General features: G+C 40.6%; 1 protein-coding gene across 5 annotated transcripts in view; it reads right to left on the bottom strand.

The window, feature by feature from the left end:
• The window catches only part of DCL4 (dicer-like 4), a 92,987-nt gene that overhangs the window by 3,178 nt on the left and 67,336 nt on the right, over nucleotides 1-22,473 (bottom strand). For 2 of the 5 annotated variants that reach the window (XM_088893404.1, XM_088893405.1), the window contains 2 exons: nucleotides 19,957-20,283; nucleotides 15,311-15,427 (listed from right to left, as the gene is read on the bottom strand). The exons of 1 other annotated variant lie outside the window; for it this stretch is intronic. In XM_088893404.1, the coding sequence (XP_088749530.1) occupies nucleotides 15,311-15,427; nucleotides 19,957-20,283 (444 nt within the window). Of the gene's footprint in view, nucleotides 1-15,310; nucleotides 15,428-19,956; nucleotides 20,284-22,473 lie in introns of those variants that run through there. 2 more of the 5 variants (XM_010247232.3, XM_010247235.3) reach the window with 2 other exon arrangements.

Raw genomic sequence — 22,473 nt, 5'->3', positions numbered from 1 at the left:
ATTGACATCCCTATTAATAGTTGAAGCGTTCTGCTAGCATGGGATTGAGTTGTGTTATTGGTTATTGTTGGAAAGTAGAAGATTGACTCTCTGATTGATTCTCCATAATTTTAGGTCCATCAGTTTAGGAAACTTAATTTCCTAGAGTCATGGGATATCCTAGAATCATGGGATATTAATTGCAGAATCCCACTGATATAGAAATTAGTTTTTAAGGAAAAGTTAGTTTCCTATTTTATCACCCTGTAAGTTAGCTCTGTAATTCTATATAAAGCTGTGTATATGCTCCTTCCAAGACAATACAATCAATTCATTTTTTCTCTCAAATTTTCACATGGTATCAGAGCTGGTCACGACTTAATCTACACATAGTATCTCTTTGGTCATCTCTGCTGCTGGTTCAAGAACACTCTAACAGTATTTGGGAGGTTCTTGAGTGTCCTTGATTCTTCCACGAGATTGGCCCGCCCAATATGTCAGAAGCCACCGTATCAAATACCACTGCACAATCGGAAGAAGTTTCCTCACATCAAGCATCTGCCGACCTGCAAAACATTCAGGCAGCATATAGGTTGAACGGGAAAAATTATTTGAAGTGGTCTCAGTTTGTTCGAACATATTTAAAGGGAAAAGGAAAGCTTAGCCATCTCTTAGGGACGGGACCGAAGGAAGGAGATCCAAGATTTGATGCATGGGACGAAGCTGACTCCATGATCATGTCATGGTTATGGAATTCAATGAACCCTGAAATCAGCGACACGTGTATGTTTTATCCACAGCTAAAGAGATCTGGGATGCCGTCCGACAAACATATTCAAAAGCACGTGATGCAGCACAAGTGTACGAAATCAAAGTCAAGACTGGAGCAACTAAACAAGGCAGCAAGACAGTTACCGAGTATGCAAATTTACTGCAGAACCTGTGGCAAGAACTCGATCATTATCGGTGCATTGAGACTAAATGTGCAACGGATGCTGCAATCCTAAAGAGTTTTATCGAAAAAGATCGCGTTTATGACTTTCTTGCAGGACTCAACGCAGAATTTGATCAAGTTAGGGTCCAGATTCTCGGCAAAGAAGAGGTACCATCTCTAAATGAGACTATCTCTCTGATTCGTGCTGAAGAAAGCCGTAGGGGGGTTATGCTTGAACCCCAAGTACTAGAAGGTTCAGCCATGACTAAAAGGATGGAACAACCGAAAATACTGGAAGGAATGAAGACAGATTTGTCCTTTGCACGGGACAACAAGGAATCTCTTTGGTGTACCTATTGCAAGAAACCAAGGCACACCAAAGAGAAGTGTTGGAAGCTGAATGGTAAACCATCGAATAGGGAATGGGGCTACCGAGGAGGACAACAGAAGACTCGAAGTCAAGCTAACTTCACCACGAATCAGCCGAGCCAAGAAAAGCCTCCAGACAAGACCGAGTTCAATAAGGAGGAGATTGAAAAGTTAAGGGGGCTTCTGGGATCATTGGAGAAACCTAGTGGTACAGGCTCTCTTGCAATCTCAGGTAAGTTTACTATTCCTCACGGACTAAATGTCTCAGATGAACCTATTAGGGATTTATGGGTTATTGACTCAGGAGCCATAGATCACATGACTCACTCCTCACTACATTTTAGCTCTTATACCCCCTGCCCAAGCAATCGAAAAATAGCCATTGCAGACGGTTCCCTTACTACCGTAGCTGGCCTTGGGGATATCCATATTAATCCATCACTTACACTAAAAAGTGTCATTCATGTTCCAAAATTGTCCACTAACCTGATATCCATCCAAAAACTCACCCATGACATGAACTGTAATGTGCTTTTCTATCCTTCTTACTGTATATTTCAGGACCAGGATTCGGGGAAGAGGATTGGACTTGCTAAGGAGAAGAATGGACTCTACTATCTTGAAGAATCATGCAAATCAAATATTGTCCAGGATAAGTTATCTCTGTCATTCCTTTCATCATCCAACAAAGACACCATTTGGCTTCATCACTTTAGACTAGGACATCCATCTTTTGGAATTCTGAAAACTATGTTTCCCTCCTTGTTTAAAGGATTGAGTGTTGAATATTTTCATTGTGATGTGTGTGAATTTGCAAAACACATGCATGTGCCCTTTCCAATCAGTAACAAGAGAAGTTCAGTCCCTTTCTTTTTGATCCATAGTGATATATGGGGACCCTCCACAGTTCCAAATGTGTCTGGCTCACGATGGTTCGTCTCTTTTATTGATGATTGCACTAGGGTCTCTTGGATCTTTCTTCTTAAATCTAAATCAGATGTAAGTAGTGTACTCCTAAATTTCCATAACATGATCCAAAATCAGTTTGGGGTCAGAATCAAAAGATTTAGATCGGATAATGCATGAGACTATTTCAACCAAACTTTATCCCCATATTTTCAAAAAGAAGGGATTATCCATGAATCCTCCTGCATTAATACTCCACAACAAAACGAAGTAGCAGAAAGGAAGAATGGTCATCTACTAGCTGCAACCCGAGCCTTACTTTTCCACCAGCATGTTCCAAAAACCTATTGGGGGGAAGCTGTGCTTACAGCCGCATACATTATAAATCGATTACCTTCGAGGGTGTTGGGATTTAAAACACCAATGGAAACACTTTCTCAATTTTATCCCGATCTACGTACAACAAATAATCTCACCCCAAGAATCTTTGGATGCACTGCTTTTGTCCATGTTCATACCCATAATAGAGGGAAGTTAGATCCAAGAGCCGTCAAGTGTATTTTTGTGGGTTATTCGTCCACCCAAAAGGGTTATAAGTGTTACCACCCACCTACTAAAAAATTCTTTGTCTCTATTGATGTCACTTTTGAAGAAAAAACACCATATTTCACTCAACCTTATCTTCAGGGGGAGTCCTTGTCATTCATTGAAGATAAGGACAGAGATTTGTTCCCGCTTGGTCTACCTACAGTTTCTCAACACCCAAACTCAGCATCTATACCAGTTCAATCCGTATCTGCACCTATCGAACCACCTCAAACCAAACCAACTTCTTCACCCATTCATACCAGACCCATGACAGAGAATGATGAACTTTGTGACTCTATGAGATTGCAGGTATATTCAAGAAGAAGAAACCAGGATCCTAATCTTGTGCAGGTTCAAGATTCAACTCCTAATCCTAAGAATGAGGTAAATACAGTTCCAAAAATTTCTTTTGAATTAGCATTTGACCAAGATCTTCCTATTGCCCTTAGGAAAGGCACAAGAGAATGCACTAAACATCCCTTATATCCCTTAGCAAATTTTGTGTCCTTTAAAAAATTCTCATCATCACATAGGAGTTTCCTAGTTAGTCTAAACACCATTCATATTCCTAATACTTTATCTGAGGCATTATCTGATGAGAAATGGAAAGATTATATGAGAGAAGAGATGTAGGCTCTAGATAAGAATCAAACATGGGAAATTGTTGACCTACCACCAGGAAAGAAACCCGTGGGCTGCAAGTGGGTTTTCACAGTAAAGTACAAGTCAGACGGTTCTCTAGATAGATACAAGGCAAGACTCGTGGCAAAGGGATATACACAAACCTATGATGTTGACTATCAGGAGACATTCGCTCCAGTGGCTAAGATGAATACAGTAAGAATTTTGTTGTCACTAGAAGCTAACTTCGACTGGTACTTGGAGCAATTTGATGTAAAGAATGCTTTTCTTCACGGTAATTTAGAGGAGGAGATATACATGGATATTCCTCCGGGCTTCAAAGGAAATCTAAAAGGAAATAAAGTTTGCAAGTTGAAGAAAGCACTATATGGTCTCAAGCAATCACCTAGGGCGTGGTTTGGAAAATTTACTAAAGTTATGCTTGCCATCGGATACAAACAAAGTCAGGGAGATCATACACTCTTTATAAAGCATTCGGATGCAGGGGGAGTCACGGCTCTTCTGGTATATGTCGATGACATAATTGTGACAGGAAATGATGAAAAGGAGAAGGAAGCCTTGAGAAGATGCCTAGTCAGAGAATTCGAAATAAAAGAACTTGGGAGATTGAAGTATTTTCTAGGGATTGAAGTAGCTCATTCCAGAGAAGGCATCTTTATCTCACAACAGAAATACGTAACAGATCTTTTAAGAGAGACAGGAAAGTTAGCATGCAAACCATCCTCCACACCGATTGAGCCAAATCACAAATTGGGAGAAGCAAATGAAGATCCAGCCGTGAATAGGGAAATGTACCAAAGATTAGTAGGAAAACTTATATATCTTGCCCACACAAGGCCAGACATAGCATATGCCATGAGCGTGGCTAGCTAGTTTATGGACAACCCGAAAGAGGTTCACCTACAGGCGGTCTATAGGATACTACATTACCTAAAGGCTAATCTTGGCAAAGGAATCTTGTTTAAAAGAAATACTGGATTAACCCTAGAGGCATACACCAATGCAGATTATGCAGGCTCTCCCATGGATAGGTGGTCCACTACAGGTTATTGTACGTTCCTTGGAGGAAATCTTGTGACATGGAGGAGTAAGAAGCAGAATGTGGTAGCTAGATCAAGTGCGGAGGCAAAATTCAGGGCAATGGCTCGGGGAGTATGTGAATTACTATGGCTCAAGATAATTTTGGAAGACCTAAAGATCAGATGGGAAGGTCCAATGAGATTATTCTGTGACAAGAAGTCAGCTATTAACATTGCTCACAATCCCGTCCAACATGACAGGACAAAGCACATTGAGATAGATAGGCATTTCATAAAGGAAATGCTGGATAGCGGATTAATTTGCACTCCATACGTCTCAACGAATGGTCAACTGGCAGATGTGCTGACAAAAGGGCTTTGCAGTGTGGCATTCCAAGGAGTTATCTCCAAGCTGGGAATGAAAGATGCATATTCACCAGAGGGGGAGTGTTAGAAAGTAGAAGATTGACTCTCTGATTGATTCTCCATAATTTTAGGTCCATCGGTTTAGGAAACTTAATTTCCTAGAGTCATGGGATATCCTAGAATCATGGGATATTAATTGGAGAATCCCACTGATATAGAAATTAGTTTTTTAGGAAAAGTTAGTTTCCTATTTTATCACCCTGTAAGTTAGCTCTGTAATTCTATATAAAGCTGTGTATATGCTCCTTCCAAGACAATACAATCAATTCATTTTTTCTCTCAAATTTTCACAGTTATTTCCTACTATAAACCTTTGCTGAAATGTCTTGGAGAAAGGAGAACTCTTATCTATCAGGTTCGATTGAACAACTATGCTCTATGGAAGTTTCACTTCCAATTCTTTGTTGAAGGCAAGGGAGTAGGGGTACATTGTTCAGTCCCTAAACCTAGTGATTCAGATGTTAAAAATGTGCAGAGTGGAGAGTTGATACGTAAAGATAGCCTCTTGGGTCTTTGGATCAGTAACTACTAATGTGGTTATTCCCATTAGGGCTCTTTGGACTGCACATGAGATGTTTGATTATTTGATGAAGGTATACCAGCAGTCCAACTTATCGCAGCCGTACCAAATTGAAACTGATATTGATAAGGCCCATGACAGATCTGTGACTCCAGCCCAGGCCCAAGTCTCCCCAAGAGCAGCAGCTCGGGTGCAAGCCCATTTTGCCAGCAACAAGGAAACCACATGTTACGTGCCTCCTCTCAGATATGTTTATACAAGAAGGCCACATCAACATTAGTTTGCAATGTTTTAAAAACCGACCCGGAGGCCAAACTGTTTTTGCCTCCGGGTCGCAGGTCACCGGTTCGACCATCTGGGTCGAATAGTTTAGACCATGCCACATCAGGAATGTGTGTGTGTGTACTAGTATATGTGTACATTCTTTGCACATGACAAATTTTGTGATGATGATTATAGTATATAATATGTTTCCAAAATTTTCTACATTTTTTTATATTTCTTTGTCTATAAAAATTATTCTTATTTGTTACATTTATTATGGTTCATTAATATAGATATATGCCCAAATGTTTTCTCTACAAAATTTATATATATATTGTATATTTTTGTTTTTTATCTTTTAATATATATATATATATATATTGTATATGCCCAATTAGAGAGGACCAAATTCAAAAATATGGGTATTCTAGTCAAGAATAGGATTTAATGAGTGCTAATGAGAATTAATATTTAATATGAGACTTGATGAGAGGGATTTGAATAAGGAGAAAAGTGGTTTTTCAAATTACATTTTTTTTCTTAAAATTAGAAGGACCAAATTCAAAAATTTAGTTTAGTCAAGCAAAAGTCCGCACCATTATTCACACTTTTAATAATAGTATAGATAAACATTAAATGAAAAATGTAATATGACATTTTTGCTAATAGATTGTTTTCCAATTCAAACTTTAGAGAGGAGGCATTTGTTGTCCAATGAAAATTCCAGAAGCTAGGCTGCCTGGTACACCCATTCGCACTTTTATAGATAGCATACGTGTGTGTGTATAGGTATGTATACACATGTATTTTATCAATAAACAATGTATAATTATGTTTACATGTAATATATGTACTATTTTATATTTAATTTATGTTTTTTGATTCAGTTTTTAATTTTTTATTTGTAAAAAATATTAAAAATTGTGATTTGAGGCCAGAAAGGGTTTTTTTGGTGATATTAGTGGGACAAGACTCCTTCGGACACAGATTTCAAAAAGCTACCCAAAATAAAAAAAAACAAAGATCACCCCAATCAGACATCTTTGCGCGTTATGGCCTCCGGAAGTTTGCATACACATTTAGTGTGCAACCTGTGACCCACTCACCAAGTCGAACTGGTCAACAGTTTTTGACCAATTTCCAGGTTTTACTTGAACCAGATCCGAAATCTTGACTGGGTAACAACTCAAATGGTTCAACCGGCTAGGTCAACAACGGGTTGAAAACATTGCTAGTTTGTTAGCAGCCATGTGAATTCAGTTGTAAGAAACCTATAAGTATCTCTCCTTCCCTCTCGAGAGATCAGTTGAGATCTTTCCCTCCAACTCTTCTTCTCTTACCCTTTCTCCCTCTTCTTTCTCCCTCTCCCTTCTCTTGAGTGTAGCCATTTCAGGAGGTTGAGCTCCCTCGAAGAAGCTCAGTTTCATTAACAGAAAAGTGGGATCTTATCAAATCTTTTCTCTTATAGTCAGAGAAGAAAATGTAGGAGTAATATGTAGGTTTTGTGAACTTGTGGACTGAGTATGAGTTGGTGCACTAGGTGATTCCTCGGTTGTTAAATCAAGTTCATGAAACAACTCTTTAATAGCAGAAACATAATAATGCATTTTCTAATGCAGTTGAGACCTAAATGTATCAGGTCTGACATTCTTAGCAGGGAACTGTAACTAGTCTTGATGTCATTCTTGGTGAACCTTTGAGGGAGGAAACAACTAATCACTCAATTCACTCTTGATGGGAGATGAGACCATAGTTGTCAAGGCGACACCTAGGCGACAAGGCACCCTAGGAGGCTCGCCTTGCCCAGTCACCAAGCAGTTTTTCATACTGTGTAATGAAATATTTTTATATTGTTATTTTTTTGAGATCATAATTATAAAATAGACATTATTAAAGAAAAATATTCATTTTTTGTGTTTATAAACTAATTTCTTATTTGTTAGGGTTTAATCAACACAAACATTGCTAACTGCTGCATTGACCCCTCAATGACTTCAAAATCTGAACCGATAAGGGAAGAACTTAAAATTTTGTCTAATCAACATATATCTTCTTCTTCCACCTTTTCTTTTCTTCTTTTCCTATAACAAAAATAGGGGTTCAGCCCCTATATTTTTTTGAATTTCCTTTCTTCTTTTTCTTCTCATAAATATGTTGATTTTCTAGACTTAGGGCCTTCCTCTTAACTCTTATCTGTTAAGAGGAATCTTTCAACTTTAAGAGAAAAATGATTGTTCCTTCCTCTTATCTCTTATCTCTTAAAGTACAATCATACAACTTTTTGTTTTCCAATGATACCCCCAAAAAGACAAATAAAAACTCTCATATATGGGTCAAAATGGATATTTGATAATTTTCAGAATTCAGAATTCAGAACAACATTCTTTGGATTCAGAGTTCAGAGGAAAGAATAATTCACCAATACCAATATACCTCTTAATGTAATTATTGCACTTTCAGATGTTAGACTTCAGAGCAAACAAACAGACCCTTAATGTCAAGACTGCTGGAACAGACCAACAGAAGGCAGTTAAGCAGTTTTACAAGAGGAGGCCACGTCAGCACAACTAACCATCCACTTGTAACAACTTCCTTGTAACAACTGTAACAATCAAGATTGTAAAACTATAAGTAGTAAAGCAGGAACGGGAATAGGACATTGATTCTTTCAGCATTAATCTCTCTCTCTCTCTCTCTCTCTCCCTCTTTCTCTCTCTTCTTCCAAGAATTCAGGAGGTTGGCCCCTCGAAGAGCCCTGAGTTAGGCAGGTTCCTAGCAATTTGGTATCAGAGCCAGCATGCCCAACAGAAGAAACACGTCAATAGACACCCAAATGGATCAGATGGAGGTAGAGATCCATCGAATGTCTTCAGATCTCAAAGAAATGAAGAAAGGCTTCACTGCTCTCCTCCTTCGACTGGAGTAGGGGACAACGAACACTGATAGAGGAAGCTGAGAAGAGCGCAGCAATGAAAACAGCCGTAGAACAGGGGCGGCAACAAGAATTCCAAAATTGACTTCCCCATCTTCTCAGGCGACGACCCAACTCCCTGGATTCTTAGAGCCGAAAGGTATTTCGATTACCATGAAACACCGTGGCAAGATAGGGTAGCTCTGGCTTCTGCGCATCTTGAAGGGGAAGCTATCCTCTGGTTTCAATGGTACAGAAGGGGGCACCCTCGTCAAACCTGGCCAGACTTCACGGACGCCATGACTGTCCGTTTTGGATCATCTAGGTTCGAAGATCTTGATGAAAATTTGGCATAGCTGCGGCAGGTGGAATCAGTAAAAGAATACTAGATGGAATTCGAAAGGCTAGCCGTGAGAGTCCAAGGGTGGACGGAGAAGGCATTGGTGGGAAGCTTCGTCGGCGGCCTAAAGGAAGAACTGCGACTGGAAGTGAAAGCGATGCAGTCCACTTCGGTCATCAGTGCGGTAGCACTAGCCAGATTGTATGAGGACAAGTTCAATCGAGTAAGAAAGGTGCAGCGACCATGGGGTCTCGGAGCAAGAAGGGAGCAAGAAAGGACGACAGCACCTGACAAGGAGGAAGGAGTATTGGGCCCAGGCCCACTGGTTCCTTTCAAACGGCTGACCTGGGCAGAGATGCAAGCCCACAGAGACAAAGGTCTCTGTTACAACTGCGAAGAGAAATTTGGGCCGGGACATCGCTGCAAGAAACAACAAGCGTTTCTCCTCCAAACAGATGCCAAAGAGGAAGACAACATCACCAGTTGCGGAGAGTCTAACCCAGGGTGGGAAATACAATCCAATGGCACGCCTGAAATATCCTTACAAGCCCTTACGGGACTTGCGTCCCCTTAGACAATGAGAGTTGCAGGGCTGATCCTAGGACGCCAAGTGTCAATCCTCATAGACAGTGGCATCTCCCTTAACTTCATAACTCAAGTCTTGGTGGATAAAATGGGACTTCCGGTTCAACCCACGACCTTTACGGTTCATGTGGCCAATGGTAACAACCTATCTTGCAATAGCATTTGAATGGGCCTACCACTAAAGATTCAAGATCACCAGTTTGCGGTGGACCTATATCCTCTCCATCTCAGTGGAGCGGACGTGGTGCTAGGCATTCAATGGTTAAGACAGCTAGGACCTGTGGTCTGTGACTGGGCCCGTCTCACCATGGACTTCACATCAGGAAACTCTATAGTCCATCTACAAGGGAAAACATGCAAGGGCCCAAGGCCCATCAGTCTTGCAACACTGACAAAGCAAAGAGGAGATCCAGATCAGCCCATATTCATGCACATGGACTCAAATTGGACTAGGCCTAACAGCAGCCCAGATGGGCCTAGAGACTTCCAAAGCCGCCTACAACAACTCCTTCAACACTATGGCAACGTGTTTAGAGAACCCCAAGGACTGCCACCACGCCAGGAGCATGACCACTGCATCCCCCTCATGCCGGGATCAGCCCCAACCAATGTAAGACCCTACCGATACCCTTACTTTCAGAAATCTGAAATCGAGAAGCAAGTTCAAGATATGCTTAAGCAAGGGATAATACAGCCCAGTCACAGCCCATTCTCGTCACCGGTACTATTGGTCAAGAAAAAGGATGGGACGTGGTGGTTTTGTATTGATTACAGAGCTCTTAACAACATCACCATTAAAGACCGATTCCCGATACCAGTCATTGATGAGCTGCTTGATGAACTCAGTCAAGCCACCATATTCTCAAAACTGGATTTACGAGCGGGGTATCATCAAATAAGGGTACATAGGGATGATGTTCACAAAACGGCTTTCAGGACACATGATGGCCACTATGAGTTCCGGGTCATGCCATTTGGGCTGACCAATGCTCCAGCCACATTTCAAGCCTTGAAGAATGACATATTCCGGCCATATTTACGTTAGTTCATCCTTGTTTTCTTTTACGACATATTGGTCTACAGCCCCAATTGAGAGGAACATCTGAACCATCTACAGGTCACCCTTGCAACACTTGAGGCCCACCAACTGTTCGCTAAAGAGTCCAGGGGTCCTAGAATCACTCTAGGGTTTGTAGGAATCACTCCATATAACAAACTGCAAGATAGCTCTAAAGAAATCTTCGTTCACTTCAAAAGGATGAGAATACATCTATTTATAGAGTGACTTGTGTGGCTCGGAATACTGTTCACCATAATTACAAAAAAACCACTCCTTGTCTTGTGCATCAAGAAACATAATAACTTTCTACATACTAATGCAAATAAACTGAAAATTGAAAGAGAAGCACTACTAAGCTAGAGGAACAAGATTCTATAGCCCAAGCCCACATGGGACTGGCCAAAATGACGAAAATACCCCTGATCAGATCAGTCCAAGTTCCAAGAGTCTTCCCCATGCCAAATCAGAACCTGTTTGTTGGCCTTCTTACGAGAATAGGTCTTATAATCAAGGTTCAAAGTTTCAATACGATATGCCCCGTATCAGGCTTATCGTATCAGTGGCTTCACGATACACCTTTTTAAAGGTGTTTCGGGAACCACTCTTTTTTTTTAAAAAAAAATATGCCCAAAAACCAAATTTTGAAAAAAAAAATATAAAAGCACGTTAATTTAAGTACCGATATGCCCCTACCGTTACACAAGAGCATATCAATATTTTGAACCCATAGTTTTCAAGGCACCAAGGCGAGGCTAGGCATCAGGGGGGTGCCTAGTTGCCTAGTCGCCTAGGCGGGCGCCTAAGTGATAAATTTTTTATATAGAAAACATAGATCCTAGGGTAGATCCCTAGGTACCAATAGCCATATTTCCTTAATAATTATTCATAAGAAAAGTATAGAGTTCATGTTAAAGTATAGAAAATCAACATATTCATGAGAAGAAAAAAAAAGAAGGAAAAGAAAATTCAAAAAATATAGGGGCTGAACCCTTAGTAGTAGGAGGAAAAGAAAATGTGTTGATTAGACAGAATTTTAAGTTCTTCCTTATTGGTTCAGGTTTTAAAGTCTTTGAGGGTTCAATACAGCATTTAGCAATGTTTATATTAATTAAATCCTAACAAATAAGAAAATAATAAAAACAAATTAGTATATAAACACACAAAATGAATATTTTAGTTTAATAGTGCCTATTTATAATTATAATGTCAAAAAATAGTGAATAAAAAATATTTTACAATACATAGTACAAAACTCCTTGGTGATTAGGCGAGGCGAGCCTCAAAGGGCGCCTTGTCGCCTAGGTGCCCACCTAGGCGTCGCCTTGACAGCTATGTTTGAACCTTGCTTATAATTACTAGACCAATCCCCATCACAATCCTCAAGAGAAAAAGAAAAGGTAAGGATGGAATGGAAACCTCCAAAAGGTAACAAAGTAATACTGAACTTTGATGGAAGCTCCTTTGGAAATCCAGGTATGACAGGAGTAGTGGGTTTGTTCAGGAATTCTGCAAGCAGGATACTGGCTCTATTTTCGGTTAGCGAAACAATTGGATTACAGACAGGTGCAGGTGGAAGGGGATTCAAAGCAAATTGTTTCATGGGCTAACTGTAACAGATATACTTCGTGGACTCTTAGACATGTTTTTAGGGAAGTGGAAAGTATTGCATAGGGCATAAATTCTGAATTTAAATGGGTGAGGACTGCAAATGGGTTGGCTAATTCCCTTGCTAAGCAAGGGGTTATGAGGCAGTAATTGTTTTGGGCTGTGTTATCAGTGCAGTGATGTAGGAGAAAAGAAGAGAGGAAGAAAGGAGAGAGAGAAGAAGAGAGGAGAAAGATTTGAGAGTCAAAAGCATGCTGGCGGCGCCAGCTATTTGTTATATATACTAGGGCGACAACAACTAAAAAAGTAAAAGGGTAAAAATACAATAGTACCCCTGTGGTACTATACTTAGGAAAATAATAGCTTTCAACACTCCCCCTCAAGTTGGGACATAGATGTCAATCACGCCGAACTTGTCACATAAATCATGATGCCATGAGTGGTGTAGCCCTTTTGTAAAGATGTTTGCAAGTTGATCCTCAGAGCTGACATAAGGAGTGCACACTTCCCTTGTGACAACCTTTTCTCTGATAAAGTGTTTGTCGACTTCGATGTGTTTAGTTCTATCATGTAGCACTGGATTAGCAGCAATGTTTATGGTTACTTTGTTATCACAGAATATGGTCATAGGTCTATCCACTAGAAAACCCAACTCACTCAACAAATTCTTTAGCCACAGAATTTCAGCCACTCCATGAGCCATTGCCCGGTATTCAACTTCAGCACTGGATCTAGCTACCACATTCTGTTTTTTGCTTCTCCAGGTAACTAGATTTCCTCCTATAAAGGTATAGTAGCCACTAAATGACTTTCTATCATTCAGGGATCCTGCCCAATCTGCATTAGTGTACACTTCAACTTTCAAATGCCCGTGCTTTTGAAACAACAAGCCTACACCTGGAAACTTCTTAAGATATCTGAGAACTCTTTCTGTTGCTTCAAGGTGAGTGGCCTTGGGAGCATGCATCAATTGGCTAAGAACACCGACTGCATAAGCAATGTCGGGGCGGGTCATAGAAAGATATAACAATCTTCCTATAGTCTCTGAAACTGTTTCACATCCTTGATAGGTTCACCTTGGCAGACACCTAATTTGTGGTTAAGATCAATAGGGGAATCAACTGGCTTCACTCCCAATTTTCCTGTATCCTAGAGTAGATCTAGGACATACTTCCTTTGAGAAATGAAGATGCCCTTTTGTGAGCGGGCAACTTCAATTCTAAGGAAGTACCTTAGAGGACCTAGATCCTTTACTTCAAACTGTGTAGCAAGAAAAATCTTCAACTTTTGGATTTCATCCTTCCAATCGCCAATGATAATTATATCATCAACATATACTATAAGAGCAGCAATTTTTCCTTCCCCCTCTTTTCACAAACAATGTGTGACCAGATTGACACTGCTTGTATCATTTCTGCTGAACCGCTACATGGAACCTGCTGAACCGAGCTCTTGGTGATTGTTTCAGCCCATATAATGATTCCTTCAACCTGCACACTTTCTGTTCATTACCTTGAGCCCGAAAACCAGGGGGTTGTACCATGTAAACTTCCTCTTCGAGATCACCATTCAAGAATGCATTCTTGATATCAAGCTGATGTAGATCCCAATCGAGATTAGCAACAAGGGAGAAAAGGACTCTAATGGAGTTCATCTTGGCAACGGGTGCAAAAGTCTCTGCATAATCAACTCCATACACTTGTGTAAACCCCTTTGCCACTAAACGAGCTTTATACCGCTCCACCGTGCCATCAAACCTATGCTTGACTATTAACACCCATTTACATCCAACTGGATCCTTTCCCTTAGGAAGATCTACTAGTTCTCATGTGCCATTTTTATGTAGAGCATTAATTTCTTCCTTCATAGCATTTGTCCATTCAGGCACTGAAAGAGCTTCTACCACATTCTTAGGGATAGGAACACTATCAATGGAAGTGAGAAAGGCCCGAAAAGAGGGTAAAATGTTTTCATAGAAAACAAAGTGGGAAATGGGGTGTTTAGTGGTGCAAGATCTAACACCTTTCCTGTGAGCAATAGGAAGGTCAAGGTCATTAGCAACAGAGGTATCAATAGCAATAGGGTTAGGGACATCAATAGGAACTAAGATACCTGAGTGAGTATGATCCACCCCCGGAGAGTTTGATGGCATTGGAGGTACAACTTCTAGGTTCTCCACAACTCTTGAACTTGGTTGGCCTTTGTGACGACGAAAGAAGACACGAAAGGAGGATCAGGAAGAGGAGGGAGCTGAACCAGTTTCTCCTCATTCCTACACTCCCCCTGAGGAGAAACAGGGAAAAAATGCTCACTCTCAAAGAAAGAGACGTCCATGGAAACATAAAACTTCCGAGAAACAGGATCAAAACAACGGTATCCCTTCTGAGTGAAAGAATACCGCAAGAAGATGCAAGGAATAGCACGAGGGTCTAATTTTCCACGAGTAGGTGCCAAATTTTGGACAAAACAACGACAACGAAACACACAAGGAATGGAAAGAAGGGGAGCCTTAGGAAAAAGAAGTTCATGTGGGGCTTTGCACTCTAACCAACGAGAGGGCATACGGTTGATGAGATAGGTAGCACAAAGGAAAATCTCAAGCCAAAATTGTTTCGGGACATTCATATGGACTAGTAAACCCCAGGCCACCTCAAGGAGGTGTCAGTTCTTTCTTTCAGCAAAACCATTTTGTTGTGGTGTTCGGGCACAAGAGCTACGGTGAAGTGAACCACGTGAAGCAAAAAATTCTGTGAGATCACTATGAAAATACCCTTTGGCATTATCTGATTGAAAGATTTGGATTTTAATTTGAAATTGGGTGAAGATCATCTATTGGAAATCTTGGATAATTTTTGGTACTTCCTCCCTGGTCCGCATGGGATATACCCATGTATATCTAGAATAATCATCGATAATGGTAATAAAATATTTGTAGCCACTCTTAGATGGTAAAGTAACAGGGCCCCACACATCAGAATGAACAATGTGGAAAGGAAATTCAGATTTATTATTCTTTGAAGTAAAATGATTTCTACACTGCCTACTCAATTGACAAATTTGACAAGAACAATCTGAAACTGACACTAACTTAAACAACTCTGGAAACACCACTTTTAAAGACTCAAAAGATAAATGACCAAGACGACAATGCCATAAATATACCTGACTCTTACAGGACTGACTCTTAGACTCTGTGACTTGAAGACCAGCCTTATTCTCTAGCATGTAAAGTCCATCCACCATACATCCTCTACCAATTGTCTTCCCCGAGGCCAGATCCTGTATCACACAATAAGAAGGGAAAAAGGTTACTGAGCAGTTTAAAGAATTAGTAATACTACTAACAGAGAACAAATTAATGGGAAATTTCGGGACATGTAAGACATCAGAGAGGGTAAGGCCAAAAGGAAGAGAAATGGTTCATTGACCATCTATGGTAGTGTATGATCCATCAGCTAGTCTCACCTTGTCTCTTCCAGAAAGGAGGTGATAGATTTAAAAGTAAGAGGACGTACCAGTCATGTGTTTAGACACTCTAGAATCAATGATCCTGAGAGTGTCAGGGGTATGAGATGCAACATGTAAAGCTGTGGCAGAGTTACCTGATGTAGATGCAAATGAAGTCGAGGGAGGAGCGTCCATCTGACGAATTGCTCTACCATAGAGCTCTAAATGGTCATGGAAGGAACTAATAATATCCTCCCTTGGGTCAGATCTAGAGACGTGAGTCGGTGTCACAGTAGTAATTGAAGGGATGATAGATCCATCATATGGATGGTCGAACCCTGCAGGAAGGTTGGTCGAAATTTCAAAAATTTATCTCTCCCATGTGGGAATCGCATTCCCTATTTTAGAAAACTGCATTTTCAATGATCAATCTTGAAACCAAACCAAACCAGACCAAATCTGAAACCAAAAGGGAGGAGAGGGATGTACCTGATACGGAGTAACAGTACCTCCCAACGAAGGTGTTTACGCCCAAGGAGAAAACCAAAATCTACTCCCACTGAAGATGACACAGTGTGAGGTAAAGCAGAATCAACAGGACGACTCTTCAGCAAGAATGTAGTAAAGGGCTAGTAAGCACAACTTCAGATTGCCTCTTCTAGCAAGAAGCAATATCAAGAACGATTCTTGATCACTCCCACAAGTGGAAATCGAACTGGGTAGGGGTGGCAAGAACAGGAAGAAAAGGGCAGAAGACAAGAGTAGTAAAATTGTGTTGTCTTCTCTCTTGATTTAGCAGACTATGAGTCGTTTTGGAGGTCCGCCCTGCTCTCCTATTTATAGCCTTAAAGAGAGGTTCTCCTAATCCTATTAAGAGTTCCTAATCCAAATCTTATATTTGGATCTGGACTCTCTTTAAGAGATAAGGATAATCCCTTATCTTATCTGCAGATAAAGATCAGCCTTCCTAATCAAATTAGGAGTTTACTGATCCAAATCTTTATTTGGATCTGGACTCTTTGAGTGGATAGGGATAATCCCTTATCGTATCAGCTGATCCAAATCCCAGAACCGCCCCTTATTTAATTAATCTTATTAAGCCAGTTCGAATGGGCTTTAGGCCCATTAAGTCTATATGCTCACTTAACCTCTTAACCTGCTGCCCAGTTAGCTATCCTTGTATGGCGTGGGACCCAAACATTGATCTACACATCAACCACATGGGTTCAGCCCAACCTTTTTTACAAGGCCTGGCCGAATTCATTGTAAAAGATAGTGAACCCCTGAGTCCATCACCATGGGCTCTTAATGGGCCCAACATTTACACTAAATGGTCCTTGGGTCCAGCCACCTTATGAAAACCCAAGGACTATGGGCAAATGCAAGATTAGCCCATCAGGTATTACCCTCAATGGTCTTACACTTAACCTCTCAGCCCATAATGATCAAACACTGCCCAACAAGAGAGGACCTCTCCCTCGGCTGCAAGGAACAGTGTTGCACTCTCTACTCACATGAATCCCAGGAATTAAAATCTTTTGCAAAAATTTTGAATATATATATATATATATTTTGCAAAAACAAATTTCAACGGTTGAAATCAACTGCCGGCAGTTTAGGTTGCCATCAGAGAGAGTACATCCCCGATCATTCACTTTGTCCGACAAAGGGGCTGATCCTGTCACTATGATCACCCACTCAGATGAATTCTCGGACTGTCCCAACATACCCAAGTTTTGACCCCCTCTAAGGATCTCACTGATTGGCATATCAAAGACAGCCCAATCCTACACCCAGTGCAGTATCATAATCGAGTCTAGGGGTCAGGTGTAACATTCCAGTTTTTCCCATCTATCTCCAAGGTCCAGGGCAATACTGGAATTTTGGTCCAGTTCAGGGTTTCAAGAAAACCCACACTGCATGTACCTCAGGTCTCACCCTGACAACTGAGACAAGCCACCCCAACCAACTTGGCGGCACATCAGTGTCAGCCTTAGTAGGATAAATCTCCCAAGATCTATCTAATGGCTGTGAAGATTCTAAACTAACACGAGTCTCATTAAGTGTCCAGTTTAAGGGTATTACACAGAAACACACCACAATGACATGAATCAATTATGTACTTTATTCATTTACAATAAATGTCAAAAAGGTACATCAATCTGATTGAAGCTAAAGGGCATAGCTATCTAACAATAATGGGGGGCTGATTTTCCTGAGAGGCCATGTTTGCCACAGTGTTCTTTCTTGTACTTTGTTGTCTTGACTTTTTATTCTGATCTGAACCTTGCTTCTTATTCAAATCTTGAGCCCATTTCGGCTTTCCATGAAGATCCCAGCATGTATCTCAGGTGTGTCGGGGTTTCTAACAATGAGTACACCACAGTTTGTATTTGTCATCCGCCCTTTTTTGAGAGTCCCCCCTCTTAAAGGTATTCCCACCACCTGTAATCACACTTCCTTTTGCTGCCAACCCAACTGCATCCCCTCCATAACTGTTCATCAATTTCCTTCTACTTTCTTCTGATTGTACAAGAGCATAGACTTCCTGGACGGAGGGAAGATCCTTGCAACCTAGGATCTGAACTCTCATAGATTCATATGCAAGATTCAAGCCATGTAGAAAAGCAAACACTCTCTGCTGAGATACAAGTTTCTTATATAATTTTGCATCTTCATCACACTTCCAGTTCATGCTCTGATAATGATCTAACTCCTTCCAGACAGAGGTCAAGTCTGAGTAGTACACAAAAAGACACCTCTCCCCCTGTTTACAAGTGGACAATTTTGCTTGTAACTGATAAATCTTTGCATAGTGACGCAACTCAGAATAGGTTGATTTTGCCTGTTCCCAAATTTCGTTTGCCGTTTCAGCCCACATAAAGTTCCTTCTTATTTGGGGTTGCATAGACACTAAAAGCCAGGACATGACCATGCTGTTTTCCTGGTTCCATTTGTCATATTCGACACTCCCAGAATTGGGTTCTTTGATTCTCCCATTTATATAACCTATCTCTCCGCTTGCAGTAATGTACAACTTGATTCCTCTTGACCATTCCAAATAATTTAAACCGTCGAGAGGAATAACAGCCATGGGAAAGGATAGGTCTGCACCCCCACTCATTCCATTCTGCATTGAGGAAACACCGGACGTAGCAGAATCTTCTCCACTCATGGTTATAGATTGAAAAAAGACTCTTAAGAGTGGGGCAAAACCTTTAAAAAAAAAGCTAACACCAAGGGAGAAAGGGAGCCCCCCTTTTTTCTTTAGAAACACAACCCCTTTTTGATAACACCAGGTGCTGTTACCCCCTTTTTTTGAAAAACACAGGTGCTGTTACAGCACTAGCAGGCCCCTTTTTGATAAACACCAGTGCTGTTACAGGGCGGACCGGTCAATTCTTGATCTACGCATCAAACATGGATGCTGTTACAGTAAGTACAGGTCACATTGACCTTACGGTTCAGCAAAAAAGCTGCTATCGCAGCACATAAAAGGTCTTCACCGACCTACAGAATTTTTCAGGGGTCAGTCAACCCCACAAAAAAAGGAAATACAGAGGTGCTGGTCACCTCACATCCAATCAGCAGACCTAATACAGGTTCTGCCCTAGTGCACGACCAGAAAAAAAAAGAGGGAAGGAGAGAGAGATTACTTCAGACGTGAGAACTGTAGATGATGGTGGCAGATCTTCAATCACTCAAACTGTATATGGTGGCGGCAGATCTGGAAGTCTGGGCGATCTCTCCTTTTCAGATCTAATGGTCCCACTCTGATACCATGTTATCAGTGCAGTGATGTAGGAGAAAAGAAGAGAGGAAGAAAGAAAAGAGAGAGAAGAAGAGAGGAGAAAGATTTGAGAGTCAAAAGCATGCTAGCAGCGCCAGCTATTTGTTGTATATACTAGGGCGACAGCAACTAAAAAATAAAAGGGCAAAAATACAATAGTACCCCTGCGGTACTGTACTTGGGAAAATAACAGCTTTCAACAGGCTGCTATGTGATCCTGAGTGTAGTTTTTTGGGTTGGCAGTCCTGTCTCCTATATGTACTAACTACTAACTTCATTCTTCATTTGTTATATTTTTTGATCAATGACAGAATTCCTCATTTATTATAATAAAATCCTTTCTTCTTCTGATAAAAAATGTTGTTTATTTTCCTCGTAATGGTTGTTTGAGCAAGGACCAGCATATAAGGAAGGCACATGGAAATATGCAGAGAAGATGTTGCTTCTTCCATTGTAGATAGCAACAAATGCTTCATTCACCAGAAAAAAGAAAAAAAATTGCAATAGAGAACAGTATCAACAAAAATCAACTTAGCTCCACAGGTTATACATTATTGCAACTTAGCCCTACCTTCAATTTTGAAAATAATTTTTGTGCAGTCATCTTTTGAGCAGCTCTTTTGTTGATATTAATTGCAGAACTAGTCAAACAGATATCTTTCCCATTCACTTGTGCCTCAACTAAGAACTTTTCTCCCATGTTTGAATATTGAAATTTTAACTTCCAGTTGTGAGATTGGCAAAATTCTTGGAGTTCTCTGACAGGGTTAAGTTGCAGGCTAGAAAAGCTCATAATTGGATCCAAAAACAAAAGCATTATTTTCCAAACATTTTTTAAGTTCAACCCAGTGTCAAGAAGGATAGCACCCACACAAGATTCAACCAAATCGCCAAGTACCTGAATCAACAATGTAGTTATAGATGAATTAGAATATTAAACATTTAAGTTATCACAACCCATTAACTGATCGTATTTCAACTTGTTTGTAAAGTAGATGAGAAGAGACAAAAACAAATGAGAGAGATCATATTCAGGAATGTACAAGATTTTGTGAAAATAAAGATAGAACATATCCATTTAAAGAAGAAAAAGAAATTACTGGTTTTTGTTGAATAATTCAGCAATGATTAATCAAAGAAGAAAAAAAAACCAATATTAAAAGAAAAGGATAGCAAAAAGAAAGAAGAATAAGAGAGGAGAAGAGGAGTGCAAGAGAAAATTCTATTGTGGTGCTCATGATGAGGCACCCACTCTCTTGTATAGTTGCTGGAAATGTGTGAAAATTACAAGAGTGCCCCTAGTAAGGTGACAATAATAAAAGACCAATAATAAACTAAAATAGAACAAGTGCAAGGAACATAATCTTGTCATTGGAAACAGTTGAACAAGTCAGCAACACGCATCATTAAGTGTTTTTTTTATCAATAACAATTCCACTAATTCAACATAAGAATAATTACAAAAAGGAAGACAAACACTCTTATCTTCCAAATACAACTTGGGCCCTCAAGAAAGAAAAGAAAAAGAACAGGAAGAAACAATAAAATTACAGCTTAGCCCAAAACATTGAATCCCTTTCTACCCCTTGTTTAGCTAAACCATCAACAAAGGAATTAGTTGATCTTTTAACCCAGCTCACTTAAATTTCCTCCTCTCATTGCTGTAATTCCATAAGCCATTGTTGTCTTTATTCAGCCACCCTATCACCGCCTCCGAATTCCCTTCAATTACGAGTTTTCTGATATTCATCTCCTTAGCTTTCTGGACTCCTTGCATAACTGCAAAGATCTCAGCTCTAAGGGAGTCACCCACTCCAATTGGGCCTGAGAACAAGGCAGAAATGACCCCATTCTCATCCCTAAAAACACCCCCAATCCCTGATTGTCCAGGATTCCCCCTACTACTCCCATCAAAGTTTAGTTTTAAGAATCCAACAAGTGGGGGGGTCCAAGACACACTCATTACTGACTTGGTCTGTGTGTAGTTTGCAATCTCAACCCATTTCCTCAACATGGCATCCATCCACTGTGTAATTAGTGAATATCTCCAAGGATTTCAGCCACTGTACAGCCCTAATATGGATTATAGCCCTCAGTTCTTCCGCCCCTCTCAACTTCTGAGAAGATCCTGGAATTTCTTTCTTCCCATAATGACCAGCATACTGCAGCCCTCAGTCCTCTCCACATAGTCCTTCCCCTTTTCATACACCACCTGAAAAAAGAAGGGGAGAAAAGGCTCTGCATGTCTGATGGAGGTTTCCAACTACGCCCAAAGAGGGAAAAAGCCCACTCCCAAATTGACTTCGGAAATTGGCAAGACACCAGTAGGTGAAAACCAGTCTCCCTATCTGCTTTGCAAAGAACACACCAATGAGGTGACAAGCAAGTATTGGGTCTCTTCTTTTGGAGCAGATCACCAGTGTTGAATCTTTCCAGATAGGCTTCCCAACAAAAACTACCAACCCTAGGACTTGGTCTGCACCAAACCTCATTAACAAGGAAAGGGGGGGGGGGGGGGGGTTACAAGACTGATGGACTGGCTTAAGACTTTGAAGAAGGAAGCACAAAAAAAGGAGCCTATGGGGGTAGGGGTCCAAATTCTAGAGTCCACCTTAGTGGGGTCTAAGAAAACATTATCAAGAAGTTTGAGGAGGCTCGAAATACTATCGAGGTTTGAGTCCCTCACAGCCCTTCTTAGACACAGGTTCCACCCAACCCCAGAATTGGAAGAGGAAGGGGTGATGAAAGAAGAAACTGGCTCATTTTTAAAATCAGATAAAGCATACAAATAAGGAAACTGGTCCTTTAGAGGGGCATTCCCCACCCAAGTTTGTTCCCACAATTTTATGGAGTTACCTGAATTCAAATCATACCCGATAAGAGGGGAGAATACTGGTAGCAAATCATGAATGGCTTTCCAAGGTGAAGTGCTTGTGGTCCTAGCTCTGATTCCAACATCCCATCCATTGTACTCCAACCCATGTATGCTTGCCACTATTCTAGCCCATAGCTTCTCCTGCTCCAACGGGAACCTCCACAACCACTTCCCTAGAAGGGCCATATTCCTTTCTCTAATGTTCCCAAGCCC

This window comes from Nelumbo nucifera, chromosome 8 (assembly GCF_055504915.1).
Source record: "Nelumbo nucifera cultivar China Antique chromosome 8, China Antique-T2T, whole genome shotgun sequence".
Classification (NCBI taxonomy): Eukaryota; Viridiplantae; Streptophyta; class Magnoliopsida; order Proteales; family Nelumbonaceae; genus Nelumbo; species Nelumbo nucifera.
This window is presented reverse-complemented; position numbering and strand designations above follow the sequence as displayed.